This window comes from Ursus arctos, unplaced genomic scaffold, assembly GCF_023065955.2.
Source record: "Ursus arctos isolate Adak ecotype North America unplaced genomic scaffold, UrsArc2.0 scaffold_14, whole genome shotgun sequence".
Lineage (NCBI taxonomy): Eukaryota > Metazoa > Chordata > Mammalia > Carnivora > Ursidae > Ursus > Ursus arctos.
The window spans coordinates 27,488,988-27,506,950 of record NW_026622808.1 but is presented as its reverse complement, the minus strand read 5'-3'; the positions used below and the strand labels follow the sequence as shown (position 1 = coordinate 27,506,950).

The following is a 17,963-nucleotide window of genomic DNA, read 5'->3' as shown; positions in this document are numbered from 1 at the left end:
AAGCTGCACTTCGCTTTTCATCCACAAGAACCAAACCATTCCCCTTTCTGTCCAGCCGGTAGGTTTTCTGTCACTTGCAACCCAAAGATCCCAATTAACACGAGGTAACTGTTGTGGACCTGGGCTAGGGATTCTCAGATTTTTATTTTGATGACAAAAAGCACACAGCGAAGAACAAAACTTACAGTCAACAAACCAGTAGTGGGGGGTGGGCTGGAAAACAGGGAACGGGTGCCCAGAATCCCCAGGAGCCTCCTGGAACCCTCCCCACCAGGGTGCCACAGAGCCCAGTTTGAGAACCATTCTCTAAGCCAAGGGCTTCACTGAACAAGAAGGCGGAGATGCACAGGGATGGTTCAGACAGTGGCTTCGACCTCGGTGGCTTCGTCGTCGTCCTCCAGCAGGCTGTAGGAGGCATGGCTCTGGCAGGGCCGCTGCAGCGGGTGAGCCAGCAGCTTGGCCATACAGTTGTGCAGCTCAAGGGCTGGCCCAGCCAGCGCCACCTCGTACTTGTAGCTGGTACCCTTGGTATCCAGGCTGCCCATAAAGGCAAACATGTCCTGTGGGGCCGGGAAAGGGCTGTTCAGGCAGAGGTTCCCCTGATGGACCCTCTCTGCCCCTGGAGGCCTTTCCAGAGGAGGGGGCATAAGGGATGGGTTCTGAAGGATGAAGAGGAGTTTGCCAGAAAGGAAACGTTCCCACATTCAGCAAATATTCCCTGCCACCCACACAGTGGTAGGGACCCCAAGAAATCTCAGTCCTGGAGCCCCCAGTTTGGAGAGACACAGTTAGATGCACATTACCCCCAACAACCATGCTATTCATCCCTGACGAGCAGAGCCTTTCGGTTTGGGTGCTGAGGTAGGAGTAGGAGCTGGCCTCAACTCCCCCTGTTCACAGTTGGGTAAACTGAGGCACAGAGGTAAGTGGCCTAATCAAGGTTCTATAGCGAAGTCTGGGCTGGGATGTGAAGGACCATGAGGGCCTGGGGAGGCAGGGAAGGAAGGGCTCTCGAAGCAGAGGGCACTGTGAGAGCAAAGGCAGACAGAGAGAATCCCCCGCTAGCTCACAGCAGACATGTAGAAATGGTTGTTGAATGATCTAAGGACCATGATCCAGCAGGGCCAGGGCTCCAGGGCTGCAAAACGGACGTGGGTTCCAAGACACCCCAGCTCCACCCACCTGCCACCCACACACACAGCAGGCTCTCACCTTCCAGCTCATTTCCTCTTCCTTCTCGTCAGCGCCATTGTGGATGTAAACAACATCAAAGAAGAAGTATGGGCACTGGAACATTTTCTGCAGGGGAAGAACGCCGGCCTTCGGGGCCTGAGCTACCCCATGCCCCCATGACCATAATTCCCCAGCTTCTGCCTTGGACTCTGGGTGTCCCAGCTCTCGTGATCAGGAAGTCCCTCCTGGTGTCTAACTACCATCCTGCTGGCTGCAGATTTCCCTCCCTTTCCCCGGCCTCACTCACCTTCATGGGCTCCGTTAGGGAGAACTGGGGCTGGCAAGGCGGACGGCTATAGACAAGGATGGTGCGGACCACATACGGGGGTGGAATTGTCTGCACATTCTCAGTGACTGGCAGCTCAGTCTTCTGCTGGCTGCGTAATGGAGAGTGGGGGACAGGTCAGAGCACACTCTGGGGACCTGCCCCTCTTGTCACCCTCGTAGAGCCTGGGCCTTCACTGGGCGTGCAAAGCCCCACATGATCCTTCCCAAGTTCACTGCTGCCTCTGAGCCTCCCCATATGCTGTCCCCTCTGCCCAGAGGGCCTCTCCAGCCTCACCCTTCTGCCTGACCTCTCCTGCTCTATCAGGGAGACTCTGCTGACCCCAAAGGTGGAGCCCGCTCTGACCGCCCTTACATCCCCCGTCATTGACCTGAGCTGGCCCTACCCCACCAGGCCAGAAGAGTCGAAGGCAGGGACCTGATCTTATCTGATAAGTTAGCACCCACGTCCCCAACTGGCCGTGGCTGGATCTCACACTGGCAGAGAGCATTGGGCAGACAGAGCGCTAATGTCTTTAATATGTGAAAAACAAATCTGATTATCAATAAGAACAAAGCCGACATCGCCCCAGAAACATAGGCAAAGGGGACAAATGGAGAAATCGCTGCAGGAATACCGAATGGCTTACAAATGAATGAAAAAAGGCTCAAAGAAAACCACAGTGCAAGTAACAGGTGGCCGCTAGCCTCCATCAGACAGACAGAACCTTCGGCAGCACAAACAACCCTGGTGTCGGGGGAGGGGCACAGGGTTGGTTTCCTGGGAAAGAGCTCTGGCAAACTCTAGCAGATTAAAAATACACACCCTTTTGGCCCAGCATGTCTTCCATTGGGAATTTACAGGATGGGTTCACTTGCAAAATTTGCCGGGACAGCTGTACCAGGTTAATCACGATGGAAAAGGCAAAACAAGATCTGTGTCCACCATTAGGGGGCAGGTAAAGACAGGGGTTGGACTGCTAGGGCCCATAAGCCAAGAATGGTTTTTTTTTTTTAAAGATTTTATTTATTTATTTGACAGAGATAGAGACAGCCAGCAAGAGAGGGAACACAAGCAAGGGGAGTGGGAGAGGAAGAAGCAGGCTCATAGCGGAGGAGCCTGATGTGGGGCTCGATCCCAGAACGCCGGGATCACGCCCTGAGCCGAAGGCAGATGCTTAACCGCTGTGCCACCCAGGCGCCCCGGTTTTTACATTTTTAAAATGATTGGGGGGAAAAAATCAAAAGAAGAACATTTTGCAACACGTGGAAAGGATATGAAATTCAAATTTCCGTGTTCATCAAGAACATTCTGTTGGGACACAGCCCCGTGCATAGTTTGTGACTGCCTTCCGGTTACTCGGGCAGGACCCAGTCATTGTGACAGAGACCATATGGCCTGCAAAGCCAGAAATAGTTACTGTCCAGCCCGTTACAGAAAAACCGTGCTGCCCTGTGGGTTAAAACAATGGAGCGGGGGACCTCAGGGCCATCACAGGACTGACATGGAAGGCGAGACGTGGGGAAGGCGGTACTTACATGAGGCTGAAGAGACCTTCCAGATCTGGCAGAGATGCTAAGGAGAAGGCTGGTGGCAGAGCACGGGTAGGGAGTGGCGGGTGGCTTCCCTCATCCTGATGCCAGAGGAGCCCGGGCACCTTCACGCCTCGTGCCAGGTACCACCGTGCAGGAGATGTGCTGTGTGACCCTGGCCCAGTCGCTTGCCCTGTCTGAGCCTGTTTTCCCTCAGCATAGATCACAAAACAGGGGGCCCGCACTGGATGCCCTGAAAAGGCTTGGTGGCTCAAAGCTCCCCTTTCCATCCCAGACAGGGAAGCTGTCCTCACAATGCAAGAGCCTTGGGTGTCCCCGTCCCCTACCCTCAACACTCAGCATTGTTTTGTAAGTCACAAGGATCATTTTCTAAGTTTTGGATTGCACGTGAGCCTTTTGTGTTCAAATTACCATAAAATCTGCTGTGCCCAGGTTGCAGGAGCTGTAGCAGTGATTGTGAAATCTCAGTCACGTATTGCCATTTATTGAGCACCAACGGTATACTTGGCCCTGCACAGAATGCTCTCTATGCGTGTGGTTTTGACATCGAGAGTCCAAATCAGCTGGATTTGTTTCTGTACCGTGACTCTTTATCTTAACAGAAACCCCCTGGGGAAGCAGGTTTTGTGCCTCCCCGTTTTACAGATGAAGAAACAGGTTCAAAGAGGGGACTTGCCCAAGCTTGTCACGGCAGAAGTGGGATCTGGACCTGAGCCAGTCTCAGCCAGCCCCCTCCATGGCTCAGGTGTCTGGGGTTCCAGGACAGCAGGACAGCCCAGCCCCCTCCACAGGGCACCCCTGCCTGGAAGGATACTGAATGTGGAGCAAGAAGCCGTCTCCAGGTCATACAGGCAGCTGCAGAGCTCGCGGGGATCAGAGGTCAGGCCGGACAGCTGCTGGGAAGCACAAGCCTCAGCAAGGTGCCTCCCCGCCCCGAGGGAACCCCCCAGCACCCAGGCCCTGCCCCAGCCTCACCCAGGCGATGTCGTCATTCACCACCACCAGCGCAAACTCGTGGCTCTTGTCGATCTTGTGTTTTGTCCGCACAAACATCTCAATCATCTTCTGGGAGACGTTGAGGGCATTGGTTTTGGAGCTGGGGAAGGACAGAGGGTGAGGGGGTTGGTTAAGGCAAGGCCTCCCGGCCTGGAAGGTATCTCCTCACTTGTCAGTCCTGGGGAGCCCTCCACCAGCCTCAGGATTAGGCAATGGAGGCCCAGGTCAGATCCTTCGGGGAGGTGGCAGAGCCCAGCCCCTGCCTCCAGCTTTTGCCCTCTCCAAATGGGGTTCCTCTGGCCAGCCTGGGTCTCACAACTGATCCTCACGAGGTCTCCCCCAGGCCTTCACTCAGCCACAGACGGCTAGGGGTGGCAGCGAGGGGAAGGCAGGCTTGTCCTCAGCATCCCCCAGAGCTCCTTGGACCCTTTCCGGGCCCAGTTACCAACCCCACAGAGACCCAGCTGCTCAGAGCAGGGGCTTCGGGGCCATCTAGGCCTGGGTCTGAGTCCTGACTCTGCCTATTTGCTGTGAGGCCTTGGGCAAGTCACTTCACCTGTTTTTGAGTCATTGCTGTGCCGTGGACGGCACAAAGCCACTCTCACAGGTTTGGAACGGAGCCCTGGTGGGTTACAGTTTTTTCATGGTTGGTTGCCATTGTGACTCTCTGACAGCACCAGGCCCTAGGCCAGGCCAAGCTGCTGTGAGTCTCAGAGAGAGAGAGAGTCCTGAGTTTTTTGAGCTGCCTCCCCCTGCCCACCTCACCCCAAGCTGTGGCTGCATATTCAAGCCCCAAAATGTTCCTCTCACCCATTGAATGACTCCAGCTTTGACAGGGACATTTCCTCCGACAGGTCCAAGCAGATGATCTGCAAGAAGGTTCGAGGAAGGTCAGGGCACTGTGCCTGGCAGCGCCTAGCAAGTGGACGTTAACACTGGCCCACACGGCACTCTGGCGGCCCTCTCCAAGCAGCTCTGTCTGAAAAGGTGGTATGATGACCCCCGATTCCCAGCCAAGCAACCTATTTTAGAAGACGGTGGTTCAGGGAAAAGAGCACTAGATCAGGAGTCCAGGTTTATAAGAGCATAAAGGAGCTAGAGAATGTCTGACACAGAAATAAGTAAACAAAGGTAGAGTGCGTTGAATTGTGCCCCGACCCCCACACAGATATGCCCACCAGGAACCTCAGAATGTGACTTTTTTTGGAATTAGGGTATTTGCTGATGGAATTAAGAGAAAGATCTTGAGATAAGATACAGATCCTGATCCATGGACGCCTGAGTGGCTCAGTCGACAGGGGCATCCAACTCTTGATTTCAGCTCAGGTCATGATCTCAGGGTCATGAGATCCAGCCCTCCATCCGGCTCCCTGCTCAGTGGGGATTCTGCTTGATACTCTCTCTCTCTCTCTCCCTCTCCCTCTGCCCCTCCCCCCCCCAGCTTACTCCCTCTCTCAAATAAATCAATCTTGAAAAGAAAAAGACCCTGATCCAATGACAAGTGTCTTTATAAGAGAAAGAAGATTCAGAGACACAGACGAGAAGGCCATGTGAAGACAGAGGCAGAGACTGGGGTGATGTGGCCACAAGCCAAGGAACATGTGGAGCCCCCAAAGGCTGGAAGAGGCAAGGAAGGATCTTTCCCTACAGCCTCCAGAGGGAGCTGGCCCTGCCCATAATTTGATTTCAGACTTCTGGCCTCCAGAAGAGTGAGAAAATGAATTTCTGCTGTTTTAAGGCACCTGGCTTGTGGTAATTTGTTTGGTAGCCCTAGAAAACTCCTACGAAGCGACCAATGAATCCCAAGAAGCAAGAACGTTAAACCTAAGGTCTCACAGCCACAGGCCAAGCCCCTCACTTACCACCTTCTCTGGACAGTTGACCCTCGGTGTCCGCACCTGGACTTCCGGAGCTGTTGCGGGCACCTGCCAGGGCTTGGGGCCAGCTCCCGGAGGATTGGGGGTCCCATCGTCAGCACTGGCCGCCTCGCCCTCACCCTCGCTGCGGCTGCCCACACTGGCCTGGGCCCCCAGTGCCCGGTCCTCAGCCCCCTCAGGGTTGGAGCGTGTGCGGGGCCTGGGCTCAGCTGACTGCTCCTCTTCCTCTTCCTCTTCCTCCTCCTCCTCCTCCTCTTCCTCAGTGGGGCTGCTGGGCTCTGCCACCTCCATGGCCCCTAAGTGGCTGGATGGAGCAGGATTGGGGGAAGCCAGGATCCTCCCCTTAGGGGTTTTAAAACATTTGGTTACTGGGCAGAACAGAGCATGAACTACTTAATGACTGTAAAAATCACTTCTTTCCCGACCTTAGTTTCCTTATATGCCGAACAGGTGCCTGGCATCCGTCCTGACTTAAGATAATAGTCTCCCATTTTTTCTGTAGTGCTAACTCCACCCCTTTCCTTGGCCAATGAATGAATCTGGCCACCAGGAATGGCTCTGATATGGGGCATGACCCAATACAGGTCAATGAGGGGCAGCTCTGGGGCTTCCAATAGTGCCACTAGGGAAGAGGGACTCGTTAGAGTTGCAGAGCTGGGAGGACAGAAGTTGAGAGCTGTCAGGAGCCTCTTTTGCCTCCAAGAGGGGAAAGAAAATCTGCTTAAAGTGACGCTCACCCAGAAAACAGCGGCTAGACCTCTGTGCACCTGGATCCAGCTATGCCTGTGGGAAACTGAATAAAGGAAGCCTTATTTAAAATGGAATTGGGAGGCCAAAAGAGGAGCTCTCACCCCCTACGGCAATGGCAGACCCCAACAGGAAGACAGACCTTGCATTCCCAACAGTAAGAAGACTATACTCACCCAGTAAGAAAATTTAAGATTTTCTCCTTGCCTGGCAACAGCCCAGCCAATGACAGAGTTTCACAACTCAGCCAGTGAAAAGCCACTAAACTTCAAATTCCCAATTTACTCCAACAGACTTTAGGTTTATAAGAGCCCCTACCAACTCCCCTTCCTCTTATAAAAGAGCACTCCTCTCCTTTGTTCTGGACTTGCCTAAGATTTTGCTATAGCTTGTGTGTCCTGAATTGTATTCTCTGCTATTCCCAAACAAACCTCTTTTTGCTGGTAAAAAATAACTGACAGTTTTAGTTTTAAGGTTAACAGAGTAATTAGCTGGGGTGCCTGGCTGGGTCAGTCGTAGGGCATGGGACTTTTGATCTTGGGGTTGTGAGTTCGAGCCCCATCTTGGGTGTAGGGATTGCCTAAACGTAAGAAAAAATAAGAGTCATTAGCTCTGGGATTCTCCCCAGCGGGCACTGGGCTGCCTAGAAAGTGCGCAAAGGAGTGGCACGAATCTAGGTGTTAAAGGGCCCTTTGAAGAAAGATAGGACATCAACAGTTTGCCTATCTGGGCTGGGGTGTGGGCTGCGAAGGATGGTCTCTCAGCGGCTTGCAACCCCCTCAACCTCTAAGGAAAACAATGCTATAGCTTCAGCAAGAGGGATGAAGGCTAGGCCGCAGGAGAAACCAGAGCTGAAAGCGGAAGCCTCAGGGAAGGCTTGGGGCTGGACCTCTATGGACGGGACCGCAACCACCCAACCTCTTCTCACCGTAGCCTGAGCCTCCCTCCAACTCAGCCGAAAACTGACTACGAAGCCGCCATCTTTCTCAGCCCGGATGTAGTGTGGCGCAGCCGCGACGCCTCCTGGGAAATGTAGTTCAGCAAGCCGTAAGGCAAGCGGACGGCTGAACTGGGGATGGCTGGAGAGCCTTGAAAGTTGATAGGCTAGGACTGTGCTAAGGGGTGGGGTTTGGAATGTGATTGGTTAAAGCAAGAATAGACGGAGCTTTGATGTTTCTGGCCGAATCAGGCTACACTGGTCAGTGCTTCAACCCTGATAGGCTGGGACGAGGCCTAGCGGAGCGGACCTTTTACGGAATAGGCTCAAAGGAATGGAGAAGGCCTCACTTGCAATGTGATAAACTGAATGCGAGGAACTTGGGCGGGATTTAGAAGAAGAGGCAGGGCTGATTGGTGATTGGTGGAGCTGACCTGGCCCTCAGCGAGGGGCGGGTTTTTGAGGCCTGAGGTGGGCGTGGCTCACGCCCCAGGCCCTGCCCAGTTATTTAATTCTGCTCCTTTATTTTACATATATTTGCAAAAGCCGAACAGACTAAGCCAAAACTATTTCAGACTACCTTTTCTTCTTCATGCGCACTTCTCCTCTTACCCCCTAACCATTTAAAACCCACTCTGAGCCACAGTTTCTTTATGTGTAATGGAGTCAATTAAACCAGCCCTCAGGAGCCAGGCTCTGGTCATTGACAGCCAGGAGGAGCTGTGTAAGCTGAGTCTTCAAGGATGGAGAACTTGCCAGAAAAACAAGAGAATGAAAGGCATTCCAGAAAGAAGGAACCGCCTTGGCAAGGGTCCGGAGCTTTGCAAGAGCCTTGGAGTGGTGGAGCCTTTAACAGGTTAATATGGCTGAAGCAGAAGCTAAGAGTGCAGATTTCAACGTGCCTGGATGCCCCCAAGTCAGAGAATTGCAACTTCTTTCCTTACCACCTTTGGGGACACAGAAGCAGGAAGATTCAGCCTCCTAGTGTCTGTCAGTGGAATGAGGAAGATTCAGGCTACTCTAGGCTGTGCACAGTTTAAATCAAGTGCAGAAACAAGGAAAGGGCGTTCCAGGCAAAGGTTACAGCATAACTGAAGGCCCTGGGTGTGAGAATTGTGAGAACCGTTCACGGAGGAGGTCATCATGGCTAAAGCAAGGAGTATACATGGGTGCAGGCAGCAGGCATAATTTGTAAGGGCCTCAAATGCCAGGTAGAAGAGCTTGAAATGTTTCCCCAGGGCAACGGGGAGTCATGGAGGGTGCGTGAGCAGAGGAAGTGAACAATGAGGTCTCTCTCTCTGGGGCCTGGGTGTAGAAGGGAGTGAAGGGGTGGCTGTAGAGTCCAGGGAGAGGGCGGGGCTGACATCCAGGTGGGAGGGGAGAGGCTTGGGCTGTTACTATGGATGGAGATGAGGAGGCCCTTTAGAGATGGATGCAGGGAAAATGGGCAGGATGTAGGGAAGATCTGAGCTCTGAGGAATCCAGCATTTACACAGGAAAAACAGCAGCTGGTAGAGGAAACCGAGATGGGAGGGTCAGAGAGGTAGGGAACAAGAAGGGCGTGTTATAATTCAGTTCTTGGATGGATTTTAGCAAATTGAAAAATGCTATAATTACCCGTCTCCCCCATTTTACAGATAAGGAAACTGAGGCTCAGAGGTGGAAGAGACATGAGATCAGAGGCTAAGGTGAGGAGGGACTGACATCTCAGGAGCTGGACACGTGTCCCCCACTGGGACTGGAGGAAGGTGATGTCCTTGAGGAGGAAACAGCACAATAACAAGTCACATGACCAGGGGAGGGGGGCTTCCTGTTTCCTGGCCCCTCCCAAGCCAGCCTTGGCCAGGCCAGGCCTAAGCAGGCAGTGGCCAGAGTTACCCCAAGAGTGTCCAGGGATTTGGGCCGCTGACCACAGTACTCCTAGAGGCACAGAGGAGTAGAAATAGAGCAGCCTGAGGGGACCCAATCCCAAGATTGGGGCCTCTGACTCAAGAGGACCCTGGGGAGGAGAGGTGACTCTTGAAGTCCTCGAGCCAGGCCCAGACCGGGGACAGAGGAGAGGACAGAAGCAGTGACAGATAAAGGAGGCAGAGAAGAGGAGATAAGAACAATTTTTGGAGATAGTGAGCTGCCTGTCAAGAGGGGCTTTCAAATGTGCCAAATCGACCCTGATAACTCAAGATCCCTTCCAGAGGGAGGAGATCAATGCCCATTTCACAGGAGAAGATATTAAGGCTGTCATTTGCCCGGACAACAAAGACAAGAGCTGAGATCAGACTGTGGTTTTAGGAGGAAGATTCAGAGGACTGATTTCTGGACCACAATGAGTGCCAGGGCCACACGCCCCCGAAGCCGCCGAGGGAGGCATGCACCGCCTGTAAGTGCCCCCCCCCACGACCACACCCAGCTCTTTGGGGCCACTCACAGCCCTGCGTGGCTCAGAGCTTGGCCCTGGGGGTCATTTTCAGGGGGAGCTGGATCCTGTGGCAGAGAGTTCAGAGGAGGCCGAGGCAGCCAGCAGGAGTTCGGAGCTGGGCCCTGTGCCATCTCAGGAGAGCTGCAAGCCGAAGCTGCCAGGGCCAGAGGCAGAGGCCAGTGGGCAGGGCCTGGTGAACAGGTAAGGCCCACTTGGTCTGTGCTCCCCACTCCAGCCCTGGTGTATCTTTCCTACCCACAGATCTACCTGTGTTCCTCCCTTGCTCACAAACATGCCACAGCTTCCCATTGCCCTCCTCAGCCCCACGTTCAAGGCCCCGGATAATGCAGCCCCTGTGAGCCAGACACCCCAGATGACCCCGTTTCCAGAACCTTCCATCTCTCACCTCACCACAGGACCAACAAAGAGGCTGAAGGGGACTCTAGCAGAGGACCGGCCCCATCTCCTGAGGGACCCTGCAAGCCTGCAGAGGAAGGCCAGCAGGCCGCAGATGTAGCCCCACCGGGTGGGGAGACTGTCCCCCCCAAGCCTGAAGCCTCTGACATGTTTCAGATTCTCCAGCATGCTCTGAGCTCACTGGAGGCAGCTGCTGCTGCCTGGCACCACCGGCCCCCAAGCTGTCCTGGGCCCATGGAAGCAGAGGACAAAAGTGAGGTGGGACCCAGGTCCTGCTTGGAGCAGGAGGGGGCAGGAGGTTGCCAGAGGGAGGCAGCCCGCCTGGCAGAGAGGAATGACTGGCTGCGATTGGCCTTGGGCAGCCGAGAGGAAGAGCTGATTCGCATGCAGGCCTCCCTGCGGGCCATCCAGGCTGAGAAGGAGATGCTGCAGAGAGAGGTGAGTGGGGCAGCTCTCTGTCTAAGGGGGAGGAGGGCCTGGCATAGGCAGCGTTCAATCATTTGTTCATTAGGAAAACTTTCATGTAGCATTAGCATTGACTGCTGAGCCTGAACAGACAAAAATCCGTTGCCTTCTTAGTTAAGGTGGTGAGAGATGTCCTGTAAGGAGGTGACACTTGAATGTGGAGGTAAGGGAGGAGCCATGCAAGGATCTGGGGACGAGCAGGCCAGGCAGAGAAGGAACTCCCTCCCTGAGGTGCAAGTGTGATTCAAGGAACAGTGGGGAGGCCAGTGTGGGGGTGAAAGGAGGGCAGTTTAGGTGATGGGGGCAGATTTACAAGATCTTGTGGGCTGCTGGGAGTTGGACTTTTGCCCTGAGCTTGGTGGGATCCTGGAGGGTTTCCCGGAGCAGAAAGGGGCGGGACCTGATGGCGCGTTCACAGGCGCCCTCTGGCGGCCGTGGGAGGAACAGCCTGTGTTGGTGGAGGGGGGTAGGGGCGGAATCCTGCAGTTCCAGGAGGCACGGGTCCAGACACCAGATGGTGGAAATTGTGGAGGTGGCACGAAGTGGGCAGATTCTGGGTGGTGTCGAAGGTGGAGCTGGCAGGTTTGGGTGTGAAAGCCAGAGAAGGGTTGAGGACAAGTCCTGGTTTGGGGGCCTGCAGGACTGGAAGGGAGAAAGGGGGAGGCTGCAGGAGGGGCAGGTTTGGTGGGAGGAAGACCAGAAGCTGCTTGGGCCCTAATGAGCTCACGATATCCATGAGCCACCCATGTGGGACCATCAAAGAGACCTGTGTCTGAGTCCAGAGCTCGAGGGAGGTGTCAGGATAGGAGAAACACATTTGGACCTCTTTAGCCTGTGGATGGAGGAGATCATGGGGAACAGGCCCTCATCTGGGGCAGGACAAGGGCGCAAGATATGGGGCTGCCAGAGCCCAGTCTGAGGGGTGGGGCCCACTTCCCGGCTGGGAAAGAAAATCCCCCCTCCACATTCCTCTCCCCACCCCCACTGCCTCTGGCGACCACCACCCTGTTCTCTAGAAGTTAAATTTTTTTGTTTTGTTTTATTTTGTTTTAGATTCCAAATATAAGGCAATCACAATGTATTTGTCTTTCTCTGACTTATTTCCCTTAGCATGATGCCCTCAAGGCCCACCCATGTGGTGGCAAATGGCAGGATTTCCTTCCTTCCTTTTTTTTTTTTAAAGATTTTATTTTTAAGTAGTCTCTACATGGAATGTGGGACTCGAACTCACAACCCTGAGATTAAGTGTCACAGACTCCACTGACTGGGCCAGCCAGGCGCCCCTCCTTCTTTTTTTAAGGCCCAAATAATAGTCTTCCTTAGCCACTCATCCTCCGGTGACCACTTAGATGGCTTCCATGTCTTGGTTATTTCAAGTAATGCTGCAATGAACATAGGGGTGCGGATATCTTTTCGAGTTACCTTTTTTCATTTCCTTCGCATAAATACCTAGGAGTGGAATAGCTGAATCGCGTGATGGTTCTAAATTTTTTGAGGGAGCACTGTATGGTTTTGCATAAATGGCGGCGCCCATTTATGGTCCCGCCAACGGTTCATGAGGGTTCCCTCTTCTCCACACCCTCCCCAATGCTCGTTATCACTCTTTTTAAAAAAAGATTTATTTATTTATTTGAGAGAGAGAGAAAGCGAGCGTGCCCACGTGCCTGTGTGAGTGGGGGGAGGGGCAGAGAGAGAGAATCTTCAGACTCCCCGCTGAGCACGGGCCTTGACCCCAGGACCCATGAGATCATGCCCTGAGCCAAAACCAAGAGTCAGACACTTCACTGACTGAGCCACCCAGGCGCCCCAATGTCTTTTTGATAGTAGATATTCTAATAGGTATAAGGGGATATCTCGTGGCTTTGATTTGCATTTCCCTGATGATTAGTGATGTTGAGCACCTTTTCATGTACCAACTGGCCATTTATGTTTAAAGAAAGAAGGTTCTTGAGTGGCTAAGTGAATTGCCCATGGCTCAGTAGTGAGGAGTTTGGTGGGGTGAGTAGCTGGGTTCCTGCTTCCCCGCCGGGGCCTGGCCACTGTCCCAGGCACAGGTTTGAGGGAGGGTTGGTGGGTGGTTGGAGCTCCCAGGCCTGACCGACTCTGTCTTCCTTCCCCACCCTCACCGCAGGTCCAGGAGCTGCAGGATTCCCTGCTGAGGCTGGAACCTTTCCCACTTCCGTCCCGGGGCCCAGCAGGGGGCTCAGTCAGTGGCTCCAGCAGTTCTGGGGTAGATGAGGAGCCCTGGGGGTCTCAGGTGAGCATGGGAAGCTTAAAACCACCATCTTGAGATCATTAGGATTCTGGGTGGTGAGACTCAAATCCTGGTCCTGTGATCTAGTAACTTCTAGGGTAAGAAAAGGCTTAATCCCATGATACTGGGCCCTCAGTGATAATCTGGGTGAATCAAGTCACCTCTTTCTGGCAGGACCCCTTCTCCCTGGGTCATCCCCTGCTCCGGCGCCTCCGGAGTGATTCCAGCACTCAGATGCTTGGCCCTCTTCCCACTCAACCCCTCACCCCCGAGATACACATCATGGAAGCCCAGATGGACCAGCTCCGGGGGTAAGGGCCACAAATGTTGAGCTAAGGGCACCAGTGTGGAGCTGGAGTGGAGTGGGGAGGAGGGTGGAAATCAGTTGGGTCCTGACTGCCCTGGGGGGCCTCTCATTTTCCCTCTCCCATGACTGTGGAGGCAGGAGCATTGAGAAGCTCAAATGTTTCAACCGTCTGCTGTCAGCTGTGCTGCAGGGGTACAAGGGCCGGTGTGAAGGCCTGAGCATGCAGCTGGGCCAGCGGGAGGCGGAAGCCACCGCTCTGCGTCTGGCCTTGCAGTACAGGTCAGTGCATCCCATCCATGATACCACTAGCGTGGAAGGGAATGGCTACGCTCAGAGGATGATCCACAGGGAGAGTCAGGGCCCTCGTAGGAAAGCACTTTCCCGCCTGAAATTATTGTAAGGCAATTTTAGCCCAAGGGGTGCTGAGGGAGTTCACGTGCTCCCTGGGGTGGAAGTGGGGGATGAAGTGAAGGATCCAAGGACAAGTGGGTATGTCACCCATGTGACAAGGTGGAGCCAGGTGTCCTAAGGCACTCAAGATCAGTGTCTCACAGCGAGCACTGTGAGGAGGCGTACGGAGTCCTGCTCACTCTCCGGGAGGCCGACTCAGGAGCAAGAGAAGAGGCCCCTAAGGGGGACCTGGAGGTGGTGGAGAAGGAAGCCCAGAGGCTGCTGGCACAAGAGGGTGCTGCTGTGGATGGAGCGATACCACAGGATCCACAGCCAAGGTACCCCCGGGAACCTTGAGAGCTGGGAGGGCCGGTGAGTGGGGTCCTTAGTAGAGAATGGGGCTCCCACAGCTGGCTCCGTGTTGGGGTTTGGCATGGCCGTGCCCAGCAAGGTCAGTGTAGGATGCTCCATGGTTCATGCGCATGAGGCCTGGCTGGCGTTGTCTGGTTGCAACTCCACAAAGTTGGGATGGTGGTTGACAGCCATTGAGATGGTACAGGACCTCCAGGGTTGGCATGAAGATGGATGATGGTGCCCACTGATTAGAACTGGCATGATGGTGTTTAATGGGGTTGGCCTGATGTTGGTACACATGGGGTTAGCATGATGTTGCCAAACAGGGTTGGCAAGCTGAGCAGTGGTGCCCGTTGTGTTGCTGTGATGGCATGCACCGTGTTGGCATAAGTGCCAGCACCTGCTGAGTTGGTGTGATGGCTTCCACTGTGATGGCATGTGCAACAGTCATCGTTGACATGATGGTGTTCACTGTGTTGTCTTGATCAATGATGGTGCCCATTGGGTTTATGTTCTGGTGTCCACCATGTTGGTATGACAGCACTCACCACAGATGGCATGGAATCCATCATGGTCAGCAAGATGGAAGATGATAGAGCCCACCAGAGTTGGCATGAAGTTAGCACAACGGTGGCCACCAGTGTTGACATAGACCCCTTTTCTGTTTCCTGTAGCCCCGAGGGGAGTAGTGTGGATCGGCCCACACTGCAGGAGGTGGCTACCCAGCTCTGGGGCTACGTCCAGCGTCTCCGGGCACGCCGTGCTCTGGTGAAGATTCCCCCAGAGCCTGGCCCAACTTTGGCACCCATGCCCACTATGCCCCATGCAGAAGCCATGGTGCAGGCCATTCTGGGGACCCAGCCTGGCCCGGCCCTACCCCGGTTGGAGAAGATGCAGATCCAGCAGGACTTGGCAGCCACACGGGTATGTATGGGCAGTGGTCACTGTGTTGGTCTTTTCTGGTAGGACAGAACCCTTTGTGGAGGCTGAGAGGGATGTGAATTGGGGGATCAAGTAACAAAGGAGAGTTCTACGTGGCTCAGAGCAGACTTTCTGGAGGGAGGAGAAGTGGAACTGAGATTTTGAGGGATGAATAGGAGTTTGTCTTCTGGAATTCAGTTTCTCATAAGATTTTGAATCTGGCTTTCCAAAATTTCCTTCCTATGGAAAGGAGATGGAGGCAGGGGACACAATCTGAGGTTTATTCCCTGGCATGAAAGACCTGAGGTTATGGAGTTGGAGAAACTCCAGACACTTCCACTGAGATGCTACTCGACCTTGTCTGAGATATTTGTATTCTCTGAACTGCCATTTCCACTGTGGTCATTTTTAGGAGATGATTATTTCCCATCATACAAAGTCATGGTGAGGGTTTGAGTTCTTGCCTGACTGGTCCTCACTGCGGGGGGGGGGGGGCTCCTGGGGCCTCAGTTTCCCCAGATCCTAGAGGCCCCAATTCTCTGCCCGCCCCTTGGTCTCTCAGGACACTCTGGCCGACCTGATGCTGCGGCTTCAGCTGGTGCGGCGGGAGAAGCGGGGTCTGGAGCTGCGGGAGGCTGCCCTCCGAGCCCAGGGCCCAGCCCACGTGCTCCTGCTAGAGCAGCTGCGGTGGGAGCGGGCACAGCTCGGGACTGGTGGGGCCAGCAGTAGTGGTGCAGACAGCAGTGGGGGCGGGAGCAGCGGAGACGAAGAGGAGTTGCAGGTGAGTGGCTCTACCTGGCGGGGATAGCAGTATACTACTGGCCACGGGGCCTTGGGCAATCACAGCCCCCCTCTGAGCCTCCGTTGGCATTTCTGCACAAAGAGATGAGTTGCATGTCAAAGGACTATATGTGAAAGTTCATACCTGTACTTTGGGCTTTTTTTCCTTTGAGGGCATTGACCTCACTAAGCCCCAAAGAGTTTGGCATCTTCCACTCAAACCTGTGCCTCCTCCTTCCCACCCCCAGGCTTATTCCTACTAAAGCATCTTCACTCCAATAACCCCAGCCCATGCTTCATCTCTCCCTAAATTTTGGCTTGAGCTTGCCCCTGAGGCCTTCCCTTTTGCCCCTTCCCGCCTAATCCTATCCATCCTCTGCTTAAAGGTTTTAGCAGCTTCTGGAACCCTCCTTTGAACCATCTCTCCTACCTCCAAGCCTTTGTAGATGCTGTGCCCCTGCCCGGAACACTGGTCCCTTACCTCTTTGTCTGATTAAGCCCACGATCTCTTGCAAGCCTGAGTTCAGACCTCACCTTCCTCCAGATGAGATCCCCTGTTATTTATTTCTCTTGTTAGGGAGGAATTTTACCCTTATTGGGATATCTCACCAGACTGGGGGCTCTGTGAGGACAGGGGCTGTGGCTGCCACAGTCTGGGTGACTTCAATGTCGAGCTTGGGCTGAGTATGCCTAGGCCAATGTAACTTCCCTCCCTTCTGCCTCCCACAGGGCCCTCCTGCTATCCTTGGTGGCAGCAAGGGCATTGATGGAGGCCAGGTTGGCAGAGTGCAGGGCCCTGAGACTCTAGCCCAGGAATTGGCAGCATCACTTAACCGGTGTGTGTCTCGGTCCTGGGCTGGGGGGTGGATAGGCTGGGCGGGGATGCACAAGAATCCATGGGGGCACTGTGTGCAGCAGAGGGCTGGGTGTGCATCTGTGTACAGGTGTGTTCACATGGAAATACCATGGACGGGTGGGGTGGGAGGAGGGAAGGAAGGATTGGCTATGGCTATGAGCTCCTCTCTCCCCATCCCTGCACCAGGGCCCTGGGCCTGCGGGAGCAGCTGCAGTCTCTGCGGGAGGAACTGGAACGGGTGGCTCAGAAGGGGCGAGCCAGACGTGCTCAGAGTGCTGAGCTGAACAGCGATTTATGCAAGGCTCACAGGTGGGTTCCCTTTCCCTGTGTCTCCCCGGGTGACCTCAGAAGTGTCCCTGGCTCTCTCTGGGCCTCAGGTTTCCCTCGTAAGGTAGGTGGCAAGTTACATCCATCCCATACCTCCCCTTTCTGAGTGGAACCCTAGGAAGATTCAATCTCAAAGAGCTCCTGTCTGGGGCTGGGAATACGTGGCTCCTGACTTGGGGGTAGTGGGGGTTGTTTCCTGGCTCAGCCCCCCACCCCTACGCCCTCCAGTGCCCTGGTCCTGGCCTTCCGAGGTGCCCACCGGAAGCAGGAAGAGCAACTCAGGAAGCTGGAGCAGCAGGTGGTACTAATGGAAGCTCGACAGGCAGAGGAGCTGGAGGCATTAGAAGCCACCGCGAGGGCACTGGGGAAGCCCAGCCCACCCTGCCGGCCTCCCCGGCTGGGAGAGACCTTCCTGTAGGTCCCATTCTGGCCGTGTCTGGACATGCCAGACAGTTATGGTGGGCCCCATCATAAACTGTCCTGGAGTGATGTTATGTCATGTGTGACTTTGAATGTTGGGACCTGTTGGGGGGGATGCGGGCTGATGCATCAGGTCTGGGACCTGATGGATGGGTGGCTGGGCATTTGAGAAAGCCTGCCTGTCTTTGACCTGGCACCAGGTGGCATGTGAATGTGACGTCAGTGGGATCATGCTAGAGGTCATGCCGAATCTAGGACTGGCTGAAGTATTCGGGGTCAGTGAGGTTAAATGGCTGGAAATTGAAATTCCAACACTCATCTGTCTCCAGAAGCCCTGGGAGAGGTCCAAAGGGACAGGGCACACCTTCCCTTGTCCATCCCCTTGCCAGGGAGATTCGAGGTTTGGCCTGAGATGTTCCCAAGAGGAAAATTTCCATAGCCCAGAAGG

At 54.5% G+C, this 17,963-nt stretch overlaps 2 protein-coding genes across 14 annotated transcripts; one reads left to right on the top strand and one right to left on the bottom strand.

Moving 5' to 3' along the window:
• Positions 1-125: 125 nt before the first annotated feature.
• On the bottom strand, positions 126-7,707 carry BABAM1 (BRISC and BRCA1 A complex member 1). 12 transcript variants are annotated; one of them, XM_026500467.4, is made up of 10 exons: positions 7,600-7,707; positions 6,662-6,717; positions 5,910-6,266; positions 4,858-4,916; positions 4,027-4,147; positions 3,866-3,947; positions 3,037-3,061; positions 1,481-1,610; positions 1,213-1,299; positions 126-560 (listed from the first exon to the last, which is right to left on the bottom strand). In XM_026500467.4, the coding sequence occupies exons 3-10, from the start codon at positions 6,213-6,215 to the stop codon at positions 357-359; spliced, it is 1,014 nt and encodes a 337-aa protein (XP_026356252.1). In that variant the 5' UTR covers positions 6,216-6,266; positions 6,662-6,717; positions 7,600-7,707; the 3' UTR covers positions 126-356. The 12 variants fall into 12 exon arrangements, with proteins under 12 accessions (XP_026356252.1, XP_026356255.1, XP_026356258.1 ...); XM_026500470.4 differs by having other exon boundaries at positions 5,910-6,228; XM_026500473.4 differs by having other exon boundaries at positions 3,866-3,944; positions 7,600-7,706.
• A 1,561-nt stretch (positions 7,708-9,268) lies between these two features.
• On the top strand, positions 9,269-17,589 carry USHBP1 (USH1 protein network component harmonin binding protein 1). 2 transcript variants are annotated; one of them, XM_057311628.1, is made up of 13 exons: positions 9,269-9,356; positions 9,898-9,985; positions 10,077-10,225; positions 10,441-10,879; positions 13,038-13,163; positions 13,335-13,471; positions 13,606-13,746; positions 14,022-14,195; positions 14,886-15,135; positions 15,695-15,913; positions 16,642-16,748; positions 16,955-17,077; positions 17,324-17,589. In XM_057311628.1, the coding sequence occupies exons 2-13, from the start codon at positions 9,932-9,934 to the stop codon at positions 17,511-17,513; spliced, it is 2,109 nt and encodes a 702-aa protein (XP_057167611.1). In that variant the 5' UTR covers positions 9,269-9,356; positions 9,898-9,931; the 3' UTR covers positions 17,514-17,589. The 2 variants fall into 2 exon arrangements, with proteins under 2 accessions (XP_057167611.1, XP_026356249.1); XM_026500464.4 differs by lacking the exon at positions 9,269-9,356 and having other exon boundaries at positions 9,428-9,985.
• The last annotated feature ends 374 nt before the right edge of the window (positions 17,590-17,963 follow it).